At 33.2% G+C, this 13,302-nt stretch overlaps 7 protein-coding genes across 7 annotated transcripts; 3 read left to right on the top strand and 4 right to left on the bottom strand. All coding sequences in view use genetic code 12, as the record gives it.

The window, feature by feature from the left end:
- Positions 1-110: 110 nt before the first annotated feature.
- Positions 111-3,699, bottom strand: BBC1 (Bbc1p). The gene has a single exon (XM_064903586.1). It carries the CDS (start codon positions 3,541-3,543, stop codon positions 547-549), a length of 2,997 nt encoding a protein of 998 aa, XP_064761690.1. The 5' UTR covers positions 3,544-3,699; the 3' UTR covers positions 111-546.
- Positions 3,700-3,856: 157 nt separating this feature from the next.
- On the top strand, positions 3,857-4,966 carry SWD2 (WD-repeat containing protein; the record flags this gene model as incomplete). Its single annotated transcript, XM_064905063.1, has 1 exon — positions 3,857-4,966. The coding sequence occupies one exon, from the start codon at positions 3,857-3,859 to the stop codon at positions 4,964-4,966; it is 1,110 nt and encodes a 369-aa protein (XP_064761689.1).
- A 106-nt stretch (positions 4,967-5,072) lies between these two features.
- DFJ63DRAFT_335669 (uncharacterized protein) lies at positions 5,073-5,963 on the top strand (the record flags this gene model as incomplete). The annotated part of the gene is made up of 1 exon (XM_064908240.1): positions 5,073-5,963. One exon carries the CDS (start codon positions 5,073-5,075, stop codon positions 5,961-5,963), a length of 891 nt encoding a protein of 296 aa, XP_064761688.1.
- On the bottom strand, positions 5,466-7,300 carry DFJ63DRAFT_153151 (uncharacterized protein). The gene has a single exon (XM_064903585.1). The coding sequence runs from the start codon at positions 7,205-7,207 to the stop codon at positions 5,966-5,968; it is 1,242 nt and encodes a 413-aa protein (XP_064761687.1). The 5' UTR covers positions 7,208-7,300; the 3' UTR covers positions 5,466-5,965.
- A 93-nt stretch (positions 7,301-7,393) lies between these two features.
- PRY1 (Pry1p) lies at positions 7,394-7,837 on the bottom strand (the record flags this gene model as incomplete). The annotated part of the gene is made up of 1 exon (XM_064905012.1): positions 7,394-7,837. A coding segment is annotated over one exon (444 nt), but the record flags the coding sequence as incomplete, so codon positions are not given.
- A 1,344-nt stretch (positions 7,838-9,181) lies between these two features.
- DFJ63DRAFT_287095 (uncharacterized protein) lies at positions 9,182-12,133 on the bottom strand (the record flags this gene model as incomplete). Its single annotated transcript, XM_064905034.1, has 1 exon — positions 9,182-12,133. One exon carries the CDS (start codon positions 12,131-12,133, stop codon positions 9,182-9,184), a length of 2,952 nt encoding a protein of 983 aa, XP_064761685.1.
- A 271-nt stretch (positions 12,134-12,404) lies between these two features.
- On the top strand, positions 12,405-13,267 carry ATP7 (F1F0 ATP synthase subunit d). Its single transcript, XM_064903584.1, has one exon. The coding sequence runs from the start codon at positions 12,658-12,660 to the stop codon at positions 13,183-13,185; it is 528 nt and encodes a 175-aa protein (XP_064761684.1). The 5' UTR covers positions 12,405-12,657; the 3' UTR covers positions 13,186-13,267.
- The last annotated feature ends 35 nt before the right edge of the window (positions 13,268-13,302 follow it).

Genomic DNA, 13,302 nt, shown 5'->3' with positions numbered 1-13,302 from the left:
GTACGTATTACAACTTTTTATTAACAATTATTTTAGTTATACCATTTATTTATCATATTTTCTATTAGTTTCATTTTCTAACCATTTATATCAAGATATCAAAGTAAAAATTTAGAGAATTTAAAAAAAAAATAAAAATAGTGTGGGTCAGTCTTTTAAAGTTTTATATCCTCCTTATTCCTCCTCCTTATATTTAGTTTTGTCTATAATTCATTGTTCATATTAACCATATACCGATTTTTATTTAGGTTATCTTTACGAAAAAAGTTTGGTTGACGTTAAATGTTAAAAGAAATCAAAAAAATAAAATAAAATAAAGAAGAAGAACATTCTTAAAATATGTTTCGCTTACTTTGGTCTAGGATTTATATCGTGTATTGCATTTCATTCAAGGGGATTTGGTATATAGTATAGTTATTTATTTATTTATTCATAATTATAATCTTTAAAACAAAATATTTTATACAAATTCATTAATAATCTTTGTAATTTACAATTAATTTTTTTTTGCAGCTTTTTAAAAACTTTTTGAGGATCCGAATCTAATCAATTCCATCCTATATAATCTTTACCAACTGGTCTAAAAATTCTAATTCTTCCACTTTTAAATTCACTTAATTTATAAGTTTCTCGTTTGACATTACCAGCAGCATCAGTTTCAATAACTCTTAATTTCTCCTTCTTATTTGAATTATCATATTCATAAATAATTGAAGTATGTTCATCACCAGTAGAAATTGATTTAGAACCAACTAATCCCTTATGACTTTGGAATTTCCCATTCTTAATCCACAAGATATCACCCGCTTTAATATCATCGATTCTTTCCACGGTAGCATTCGAATTACTCTTTAATGATTTATAAATCGTTACACCGAAGGATTTGTTTCCAATCGTATGTAAGAGTGTGTTGTTTGAAGTTTGTGGAGAATCAAGAATTATCTTAACAATATTATCACTAAGTTTTTGACCTAAATATTGTGAAGCAGCATTAACGATTAATGAACTGAAATTACGATGATACCTATCTAATAAATCTTTTCTGACAATCGGGATAGGTTTTATGAAGAAATTAACTAATTTAACGGTTGATCTTGGATCTCTTGTTTCATATTGTAATTCAATCACAATCTGAGATAAGTCGTAAAATAAAATATAATAATCTTTAATTTCAATTTGTCGACTTCCTCTTTTGCCAATACTATTCTTATCAATCTCAAAGATTAAATCATTACCAATCTTAGAAGTTAATTTATCCGGTAATTCATCATTCAACCACCATTGTTGATTTGAAACCGTATTGATATTGACTTCCTCGTGTAATTCATCAAATACAAGTTCAGCTTGGGATTGATCGGATTTAGTTGTTTTGGAGGATCTACTACGTGAACCTGAATCAAGAGATTGTCTTGATCCAATTGATGCACCTGTAGAATTACTAGTTAATGGAGCTTGATGGAAAACTTCAGTAGATGCTCGTCTAACTACTTCTGGAGCAGGTGGATAATTAGATGGAATTGGAGGTACAAACGTAGATGGTACAGGTGGGATAGAAGTTGGAATAGGTGGAATAGGTGGTGGAGCAAAATGAGTTGGAGCCGTACTTGCTCTGGTTGGTGCTGCTGGAGTGAATGCAAACTCATCATCATCATCGCCATGAGAAATCTCTTGATGTGATAATACCGGAGTATCTTCTTCTTCTTCTTCCTCACTTTCATCCTCTTCTTCAATATCTTGTTCACGTTCATCAATACCTCTACTTGGAACTGGTGGAATTGGTGGCACAGGAGGAGGTGGTAAATGCGAAGTTGGAGGAGCTGGGGGCGGTGGTCGTGACAGAACTGGGGGTGGTGCAGCTGGTACTTGTGGAACTGGCGGAACTGGTGGAACTGATGATGGTAATGAGGGAATAGGTGGTGGGGGTGGACGATGTTCAATTTCTTTTTCATCTTCATCAACTTCTTTTTTAAGAGGAGTAGATGTATTCTTAGTTGGTGGTGGAGGAGGAGGAATCTCAATATCACTATCAATCGTATTGGTCTTTAAATCAGATAAATCTTCATCAGCTTCATATCCAGTAGCTTCTGGTTCAGTGGCATGTCTTGTGATTTTAATTTGATCAGTTGGTTTCTTAATATCATCAATACCACTGTCCGAAGCTTCAATGATTTGTTTGGATATTGGTCCACTAGGATTATTCAATGGTGAATCTAAATTAACAGTTGGATTCTCAACTTCAACATAACGATCATCAGAATCACTATCTTCTTCAACCATTGATGAAGACTCGCGAAGTTTAGGATGTTGTGATTCTTCAACTTTAGGAATGATTGGAATTGATTTTGGTGCTTCTGTTGGTTCAGAAGGTTGCACAGATTCAACAGCTTTAGTAGTCTTCTTTTTAGGTTTGGTTGCTTTCTCAGTAGCAGCTGGAGGAGGGGCAGCTCCAAATGGTGAAGCCATACCCATCATACCAAACATATTTCTACCACCAGAAATCTTAGCCATACGTTCGACTAATTTTCTTCTCTTCAGTTCTTCATCTTCAGATTCTTCATCCTCTGCTTCTCCATCATCGCCATCTTCTTCTTCGACTTCCTCCTCCTCCTCCTCCTCTTCTTCCTCTTTCAATTCTGCTTCTGGATGAACGTCTTCTTCTACTTCATCTATGTCTTCACCATGTTCTTGGATGAATTCATCACGAATTGAATTTTGACGTCTCATACTCTCAACACTATCAATTGATCTTCTTCTACTTAAACTTTCATTATCACCACTCTTCTGAGAAGCAAGTTCAGCTTCTTGAACTTCATTTCTATGTCTGGTAGTTTCTTTAGCCTCATCTTGTCTTTTCTTCTTTTCTTCTTTCTTCTTCAAAGAAGCAATCTCACGTTCAGCTTCTTCTTGTTGTTGCTTTTGCAATAAAGCAATACGATCCTTTAAACTGACTTTAGGTTCTTCTTCATGTTCAATTTGTTTCTCAGATACTGGGGTGGATTTAACAATATCTTTATCATCGGTGGTAACATCATGTAACGCGTGTGAAATTATATTAGAATCATCTCTTGGCTTAATTTGAGGAACATAAGATGAATGACCAGCAGCAACAAATTGTTTCTTTATACTATAAGGATCAGCAACTCTTTGATTGCTTTGATATGGAAGTGGGACTTTAACACCACTACCAATTGATGATCTTCTAGCTTCAACTGATGGACTAGTAGGTGATATTGGTTTATTATGGTCAGGTTCAACTTGTTTCGCAGTCTGAGTGACAATAGGAGCCACCACAGCCGAAGATACAGTTTTCTTTGGAGTTGGACGAGATGTTGGAACAGGAACTGCTGGCTCGACGGGAAGTATCTCGACGAAATTCTTTGGAAACATACCTGTTTTACCATCCAATTCACCCGAAAACCATTCATCATCTTCCACTTCAATTACTGTGATAATCTTTCCAATGGGGAAAGTCAAATCATCTTCAAACTCTGACTTATATTCAAAGATTGATTTAACCTTAAATGGAGTGGCAGGTTCTGTCATTATACAGCGAACTATTCAATACTGATTCAATTGATTAATTTAAATTTAGGAATGATTTATAAATGCTAATTATTGATATATAGAAATCGGTTGAGAGTCAATTCATTCACTTTTTTTGATTTGTCCCCTATATTTGTTTGGGGCAAAATGGAATGACAGGATTTTGTGATCGGAAGACTATATACAGGTCACAATGATTTTATATGCAGGCAATCAAAAATCTTTCATAAACTTTAAGTCTATAAACAATTATGAATTATGATTATATTATTTAATTTGAAGTATTTTATGGAAAAGTTTATGTTTTAAGTTGATGTCGAGTTCAAATCAAGGTCAAAGGTCTTCATCTAGTACGATACAATTGACAGAAAAAGTTATATCGTCTTTCAGACCTGCTAAGAAATTCGATTATCATCAAGGTGCGTCTATAACTTCACTTGATTTTGATGAAACTGGTCAATACTTGATATCGGCTGGAATAGATAAGTCTATACAATTATATGACACTCATAAGGGAACTCATCATAAAGATATTAAGTCCCAGAAGTATGGAGCTCATTTGGCTCGATTTACCCATCATGAATTGAATTGTTTATATGCATCAACTCCATCTTTGGAAGATGAAGCTAACCATGCCATCCGTTACTTATCATTGGCAGATAATCAGTATATACGATACTTTAAGGGTCATAAGGAACAAGTTACTTCTATAGAGGTTCATCCTATCAGTGATACATTTCTCAGTTCTAGTTTGGATCATACTGTTAAATATTGGGATTTGAGATCAAGTTCACCTGTAGGGAATATAGTAGTTGGACAATCTTCCATTATAGCATTTGATCCATGGGGAATGATATTTGTGGTAGGAAGATACCCTGATCCAAATAGCTCTTCCAAAACTGGTACGGTTTCATTTTATGATGTTAAGACTCTCGATAAAGCACCATTTTTACAAGCCAATGTGGAAATATTACCTAAACAAAAGTGGACCAAGATTGAATTCTCAAATAATGGTAAATTGGTCCTCATAGTTACAGATTCTCCTGTCCATTATATTTTAGATTCATTTCTGGGACAATTAATAACTACACTTCAATTGGATCCAAAATCAGAAGAATCATTTAATGGTGATTGGTTTTCATTCGAATATCCTTCTAGTGGATCAGCTACATTTTCACCATGTGGTAAGTTCGTTTTAGCTGGTACACCACAATCAACAGTTCAAGTATTTAATCTCACAGATTTGAAATCAACAGATGGAAAATCACATCATATTCTGCCATATGACAATCCAAAGATATTACGTCCTTTAACAAAGATCCCAAGTCCACGAGGTCTTCCTAAAATCCTAGCATTCAACCCCAAACTTCTTAACGTAGCTACCGCTGATACAACTGTGTCTTTATGGCTTCCTAATTTATAGATTTCTCGGTTCTCTCAAAATTTTGCATTTAGATTTTTTTTGTGTATAAATAATGTATTATAGTTTAAATTTTGTTAATTATAAGGCGTACAATCATCCAAGTAATATGAACTTCATACGGCATCTTAGTGATGTCTCCAAGATTTCCAATCAAGCCGTTGGTCAAAAAGTCAAGAAAAAGGTGATTGAATTTACTACGATACCATCAATTATCCCTGTCACAGCAAAATTTATTGATAAGCTGGACTTCAGTAATTACAGCTCGAACATACCAGATCACAGTGTGAAGCAATCCATATCTTCTTATTCTGATAGTCGAAGGCTACCCCAAGTGCCAACTGATATTAAAGGAGTAGATCCAGAAGCTTATTTTGGTCTCACCTTTTTCAAAGGTATGAATCAGATCCCACTATTAATCGATAATGATTTTTTCAATTTGAAATTCATACCCAAACAACATTTTATTGCACAGTATAGAAAGTCTAATATTGCATATACATTCCAAAACCATGGTGGATACAAGTTAAATGATCCAGAACTTGAGAAAAGTGTGAATCTGTATAAGGGGCGTTATAAAGCTAATACATTCTTTATGGAGAAACTTACACCATTTTCAACAGCTTTTGGGAGAATACGTTATAGAAAGTTATTGAAACGATTATTGTTCAATGCTGTCAAAGAAGTTGAAGATAAAAATGATCCAAAAGCTCTTGATCTAGCTGGTATATACAAGTTTTCATTTAAGAGAGTTCCAAATACATCTGAAGAAATAGATCGATGCCAAGGGGATTTATTATCTAGCGTGGATAAAATCTTACATCATAAGCAATTACAAACTAAACTAATTGAAAGTTACAGAGATGCTAAGTTTAAAAATGGTGATCTAAATAACTTAAGATCAAAAGCTACCCTATATAATACAGTTAGACCACAAAGAGTCCCTGGATTTTTACCAAAGTATCCGTTCCTAAACCCCAAACCTGTTAGAAGACGTTAAATTTATATGTCGGCCCATTTAGGTAACTCTGTTGTATATTGAAATCCATTTTCTTCATCACATTCATATTTGTACGAATGTAGCCATATTCCCAGATCAGTCATATCCTTATCTGATGTAAATATTTCTCTTTGACAAACATCACAGACAGTATCATGATCATCTTTAAGCTTTTGAAGATTTGCTTGTCTAATTTCTATCAATTTCTCAACCTGCGATAAAATGGAGCAATCGTTTCTAAAATTGGTAATTGTAAACAAGTCAATACATTCGTCTGATTTGACAACCAGAGGATCTACTCTTTGAAATTGTCCAAACTCAGGATGCTTTTGAAAAATTCTTTTATATAGCTCCACTTCTATGCTGTTGTTTATGGTGTTCACTTCGTGATTAGGTAATTCTGGTATCAGTGGATTGTAAAGTACATCATTAGCTATAGGGAACCCTAAATTTCTTAGATGAATTCTTATCTGATGCATCTTGCCTGTTAATGGTTTACATAGAACGACACTTTCATTCATTTCCTCATTATACTTTAATCTGGTAAAAACCGTCGTTGAATTAACTGGTAACATTTCTGCATTTAAAGGTTTTATGTAACCACCAGTTGAATTGACCATAAAAATAGGACAATTAACCATTGTCTCTTCTTCAGGAAAGTTCCCCACAACTCTTGCTATATAAGTTTTCGTGATTTTGTCACGATTACCTTGGAATAAATCATGATATTTTTGAGATGCAGCTTTTGATTTACCAAATATTAAAATCCCAGATGTTACTTTATCAAGTCGATGAAATGGCCAGAGATTGACATAACCATTTTCCTTCTTTAGTATTTCTGTTATTGAATTATAAAAGTAATTTCCTGTAGGATGTGTCGGTATACCTGATGGCTTGTCTATAACTAGGAATTCATCATCTTCGAATACAATACCTACTTCAGTATCAGGTACACTTGGTTCATGCATATGTTTTGAATTATGGATAACGTCGAATCTATCTGTTTTCCTCCATCTTAAGCTTTCCAAACCTCGTATAGTATTAGTTCCTCCTTTCTTACCAAAGTTTTCTTCTATGTATAGTAATTCATCTTTGATATCTTGGATGAGAGCTTCTTCAGAGTCAGCAAATTCTGTAGTGAAAATTTCCAAAACAGTTTTTCCTATCCATCTTGGTTTAGGATGAGTCTTGAATCTAAGGTAATAGGGAGTCACCTTACGTAGACCATTTTCAAAATAATACATATGAATCAACTATCAGAGACTAGCTTCAGTATTTGCATCAATTCGTCAAATTATTTTACAAATATTTTTTTTATTCGCTTCCCGTTAGAGTCTACACATATACTAGCAAAAGCAAAACCGAATTTTATTTTTTAATAACGTTAAATGATATAATCTATATAAATATGAATGTTTTTCTTCGTAAGTTCAACTGGTTGGTGGTAAGACGTTAGCTTGTTCTTCACCAATAACATTACCTGGTGGATCATATTCACAAACAACGTATAAACCCCAGTTTTCAGCTTGACAATTTTTAAAAGCGCAACCAACTTTTGTAGATCCTTTCCAAACAACTTGGGTGAAATGATTGTATGTACTCTCGGTGGAATAGTCATAAGTTGATCCCTCGGCATACCAGGCTGCAACAGCCGAAGGGCCGTCAGGGAAACCAGCGGCAAGATTTTCACCAAATGGTCCATGAGTATGAGTCAATACACCGGAACAGTCGTAATTATCAGCGTCGTTTTGAGCATAACTGTAAGCTGATACTTCCCAAGATAATGGAGCTACTTGATGAATGGCTCTATATTGATTATGAGCATCTAAAATCAGTATGGCAAAAGTAACATTAATTCCTTGTGAATCATAAATAGCATCATAAATTCCATCAGTTGAAGTACCAGTCTCGGCAGCTGACGTTGAAACTGGAGAAAGAGTAGAAGTGACTAATGTTGATGGAGTAAATATAGATGAAGTTGGAGATACTTGAGGAATTGAAATAATGGAAGCAGTTGGTAAGACAAGTGATGGTAATAAAGTAGAAACAGGCAGTGGACTTAAATATGTCAAAGGATTGGAAGTAATTGGAGCGACAATTGTTGGAACAGTTGGACTGGTAGTTATTGGAGCAACAGCAGATGGAGTTACAGCTGAAACAGTTGGAGCAGCAGCTGAAACTGCAGGATCATCAAATTTTCCTTTGAAGTAGCTTACCCATTTCTGTAAAAACGATGTGACCTCAGATTCAAAATCACCAGCTGTTGAAGTCGGGGCGACTGCTGCCGCTGGAGCTCCGGGAGCAACTGATGTGGTCGTGGTAACTGGTGGAGCAGCTGCTATGGAAGTTGTGATGGGAATAATTGGAGCTACTGGAGCTGTTGTTGGGGGAGCTGTTGCAATTATAGCAGTGGTAGGATTAATGGTTGCAATAGTGGCAGAAGTAGTAGGGATTGGTGCAGCAACATCAGTTGTAGGTGTACCTAATAAGGTTTCAAATAATGGAAGGATTGCTGGAGCACCAACTACTAAATGCAAGCAGTAGATGATACTCAAGAGCAGTAGATAGTTACTTTGAATTACTCTCATGATATGTATAAAGGGTGATGGATGATATGGAAGGGAAAGGAGAGGATATGAGTAAGTTCTAAGTATCAGTTATCTCTGGCATACGAAGGAACTGATATAGATCAAATTTCAAGAGGGCACTTTTCACTATTTAAAGTATTTTACACAGTTGCAAAACAGTGTAGTGCACTCACTATAAAAATTGTACTAACTAAAAGAAAAAAATTGCCCGATTAGGAAATGCGAAATTTCCAATCTTCCTTATTAGGAATCTAAATTTGTTATAGAATAGCTGTCATTAGAAGCCTAGTTTCATGGATAAGTTGGGTTAACAGCGTGGTAACATAGAGATGTCAGCAAGATGATGCAAGACCCCTCACTGTGATATTATATTGTATGTGGTACTTTCGTATATAATTGCTCCTTGTTGGCAGTGCATTACTTATTTAGTAATTCTTCAATCCAATACTAACCCAAATGAAGGTAAATCGATTTCGAGTTATAGTTTAAAAATGGTGATTGTAATTTATTTCATAAAACATCCTACTTTTATAATACCCTATTTAACTAAAAGTTTGTAAAACTATATAACCGAACCAAACCCTTCCTTGCAACGGATTTCACAATAATTTTGCTGCGAATTTAACACGCCTAGATTTTCTCTTCTAGAATTTCTTTTAAAGTTAAGGCAATAACTTCTGAAATTCCACCACCAGTACATCTAACCATTATCTTATAACTATTTGGATCTGAATTTACACTTTGTATTTGTGTTAATACTCCATAATTTGACTTTTGTGTATGTAATATACCCGCACCCTTAATTAATAAATCGTTAGGAGTTGTTTCAGGACTTGTATAAACTATCGCAAATCCTAACCTTGATAAAAGTCTTATAATATTAGAATAAGAAAATGAATTTGAGGTGATCTTAACAATATTTATTGATTCACCTTCCTTTGTTCCTAGCAAATTGCCTATTTGTAACCATCTCTTTTCAAAATCATCAGAACTACCTAAAGCAGTTGCTGACAACGTTCTGATTAACAATACGGGAAATTTCAAATGAAGTTGATTGAATGATCCACCACAAGTAAATGTTAGTGATAAGACCGGACTTTCATTATTTTCAACGATTCCACGGACTTTGATCTCAATTTCTAAATTCGACTTATCTTCGATAGTTGATTCCGGAACTTGCTTCAAATTAAGTAAATAACTAGGATCTTTATTTCCAGCTTTACTCTCCAATTCCAATACTGTAAATTTGGTAATATCGGTTCCAGCTGTCTTTTTAGAATTATTAATAACAGTGAAACGTAATAATATATTACTACCTTCCTTAATAACTCTATAAGTTAACTTAATCAATGGATTCTCATAAAAAATACCAGCATCAAAATGAAGCATTCTATAGTATCCTTGATACCAGTTTGGAGAAAGTGCGGTTGTCGTCTTTGAGTCATCAAATGGATTAGTATCATCAGCACCGTTAACGCTATCATCGGCGCCAACGACTGTTTCCTCACTGGCTAACCCTCCAGCCGCAGTCGTGTTCTTCTTGATGGATTTACCTATTATAGTTGATCTGGATCGGTTTAAATCGTGATATCCACCAATACGATGAATCAATGGATTTTGAACATTTCTAAATGCTGGTAATGGTTTGATCACTTTATTAGCTAAGATGAAGTTTGATTGAATAGTGGCTAATTTTAAATATTCACAAGATCTGGTTTGGATTTCTAAATCGATTGATTTTGATTCTATTTCAAATAAATCAATAATTTCAGGCACAAAATCGAAATCGGGGAATTTAACTAAGAACTTTAAGAAGGTCGTTAATAAGATAGCTCTGGTTATCAAAGAAACTTTAAAGTAGGCATCATATAATAATTGAAATTGTAAGTTTATATCATCTGGGTTTAAATAACCATATTCACCCAACAAGAAGGCGGCCACTTTGATTAAACTCTCTGATAGACCCATAGCGATAGGTTGAGAGGATTGACCGTTGGATAAAACTAATGGATTTCTCAATAAGTTTATGATCAATTTTCCTGATTTCTTTTGCAATGATTCATTATTAACAATGATTTGAATAATTCTCTCCCAAACTTCATTCCCGATATAACTAATCCCATTTGAATTTGATCCACCACTGATTGATAATAATTTTAACATAGTCGTCACATACCAAGTTGAATCAGTTGCAAATTTCTCAGAAAGAATAGCTATTTTGATGGCTAATTCGGATTTTAAACTAAATTCAGCATAGGGGAAATAATCCAATAATCGATTAATTATACCAGTATATGTTAAAGGTGTACATGTTGTGTATAATAAATCCAAAGCTTTTCTCTTAATGGAAATATCCTTATCATTTAATAATTGGAATAATTTAGGAATTTTGATATCATCAACTTCAATTATAAGATTCAGTCTTGAAGTTAATTTGATTAATGCATCCAAGGCTAAATATCTTGTATTTGTATCGGCTGAATTTAATAATGACATCAAAGCATTGATAGCTCCATTTATGGCATCTTCTGACGCGTCTAAAAATATAGCTAATGATACTGCTTGGAATAATATTGAACTTTGAGAATTACGATTAGGTAAACCTTTGATTGGTACTGATGCATTCAGGATCGATTTTGAAACTACGTGTCTTAAATTATTTAACGTAGTATCATCAATATCAGATATGGAGAAGACGGAGTGATCATTTTCTTTCATTAAGAATATTTGTTCAATTAATTGCAATAAACCAACTACTAACCATGGAGCTGGAATTTTATAATAATAATATTCTTGAGGACACTTATCTTCAATGATGATACTATGTAACTTTGATGAAATAGCTGGAATGATGGATTTGATATATTGTGGTTTTAATTGAATAATATATTCAATTAATGCAATTGAAGATATTAAAACATCAAAATCTTGATCATCTATCAACGTCAATAATCGAGGAATCCAATTATTATTAGTTATAATGACATTGGGGTATAATTTAATTAAACTGTATAACGCAATGACCGCTTTTCTCTTAACTATGGATTTATGGATTGGAGATGTGACGAATGAATATACCATATCAATCAATTGTAACCAATCCAACGCACTTTCATCAGATTCTTCAATAAAAGTTGTATTACCATGGATATTAAAATTTGACGCGATGAATTGGATAGCTAAACAGTTGAAATCTTCATTATTTGATTGTAAATCTTTGATTAAATCAGCGTGAGTTAAATGTAATAGATTATTTATATTATCCTTTATGGATGAATTGGCATTGGTTAATTTATTACCTAAGATTGATATGGAAAGATATCCCAATTGCTTTTCGGTATATATTTGTGATTTGATTAACAAAAGAGCTTGATTTAAACCTATATCGATGTTTTCATAATATCCATTAAGATATATATAAACCAATTTACATAGATATTTCTTTCGTTGATAACTATTTAAACTTGAGTCTGAATTGAATTTGGTTTGAATATTGTTGATCTCGAGGTTAATACGTTTAGATTCCTCTTCTGTATCTTTGGAATTTCTTAAATCAACAATGAATTGAGTCAATCCTTTCATTTGGCTAGTGGGTGCCATATTGTTTTGTTCTTTATATATGTGTGATTATAATGATAAGAAAGTCTATATAATACGATGTTTGAATGAGGATCAATGACAATGGGATGATAACTGCTTTATTATACCATCAAGCTGGTATTTATATTGATTGGGATTGAATTATGATAGATTACTATTGGAACAAAGCTATAGCCTACAATTAAATCCCTTTGATCTGGCTGGTGTCAACTATTATGTCAAAATCTTTAAATTTATAAACTGATCATGTGATTGATCAGGTGACTCTCAAAATGGTCGTGTCTATTGACACAATTAATTTTGAAAATTAATTCAAATTTTTAATTGGTTATTTGATTTACTTAAACCGAGATTTTTGATGGTCGTGTCTCATTTACCAAAACTTATAGACTATTCCAACAAACCTTTTGGTAGAAAAAACTTGAAGAGTTTGATATTTAATAACAATTGACTCCAAGTTTGATCATATTCTATACATACAATCATTCAATTACAGGTATAATATCATGTCATCTGTTGCCAAGACTGTATCCACCAAGTTAGATTGGACCAAAGTCATTTCGTCTTTAGGATTGACTGGATCAACTGCTGCTTCATTAACTGCATTCAAGAAAAGAAATGATGAAGCTAAAAAGGAATATCTTACTTTAACTTCTCAATCAACTGAAGTTAATTTCAATCATTATAAATCTATTTTAAAGAATAGTAAAGTTGTGGAAGAAATTGAAAAATCCGTCACTTCATTCAGACCAGTTGTTTATGATGTTTCCAAGAACTTAAAGAATATTGAAATTTTTGAAGAAAAAGCCATTGAAAATGCTAAATTAACTGAAAAATCAGTATTAGAAGAAATCAAACAATTACAATTAACCTTAAAGGATATTGAAGGTGCTAGACCATTTGATCAATTAACTGTTGATGATGTTGCTAAAGCCAGACCAGATTTAGATGAAAAGGTTACTTATATGGTTAAGAACGGTAAATGGGAAGTTCCAACTTATAAAGAAAAATTCGGTGATTTAACTGTTATGTAAGAGTTATCATTTTGAATTCATCCTACATTTAATCATTTATTACATTTAAAATTATTTTCTTTCTTCGTCATGATCTCATTAAAGTTGTTATATATACATCAATTTAAAATAAAATAT

This window comes from Scheffersomyces coipomensis, assembly GCF_036884675.1.
Source record: "Scheffersomyces coipomensis strain NRRL Y-17651 chromosome Unknown DFJ63scaffold_4, whole genome shotgun sequence".
NCBI classification, from domain to species: Eukaryota; Fungi; Ascomycota; class Pichiomycetes; order Serinales; family Debaryomycetaceae; genus Scheffersomyces; species Scheffersomyces coipomensis.
This window is presented reverse-complemented; position numbering and strand designations above follow the sequence as displayed.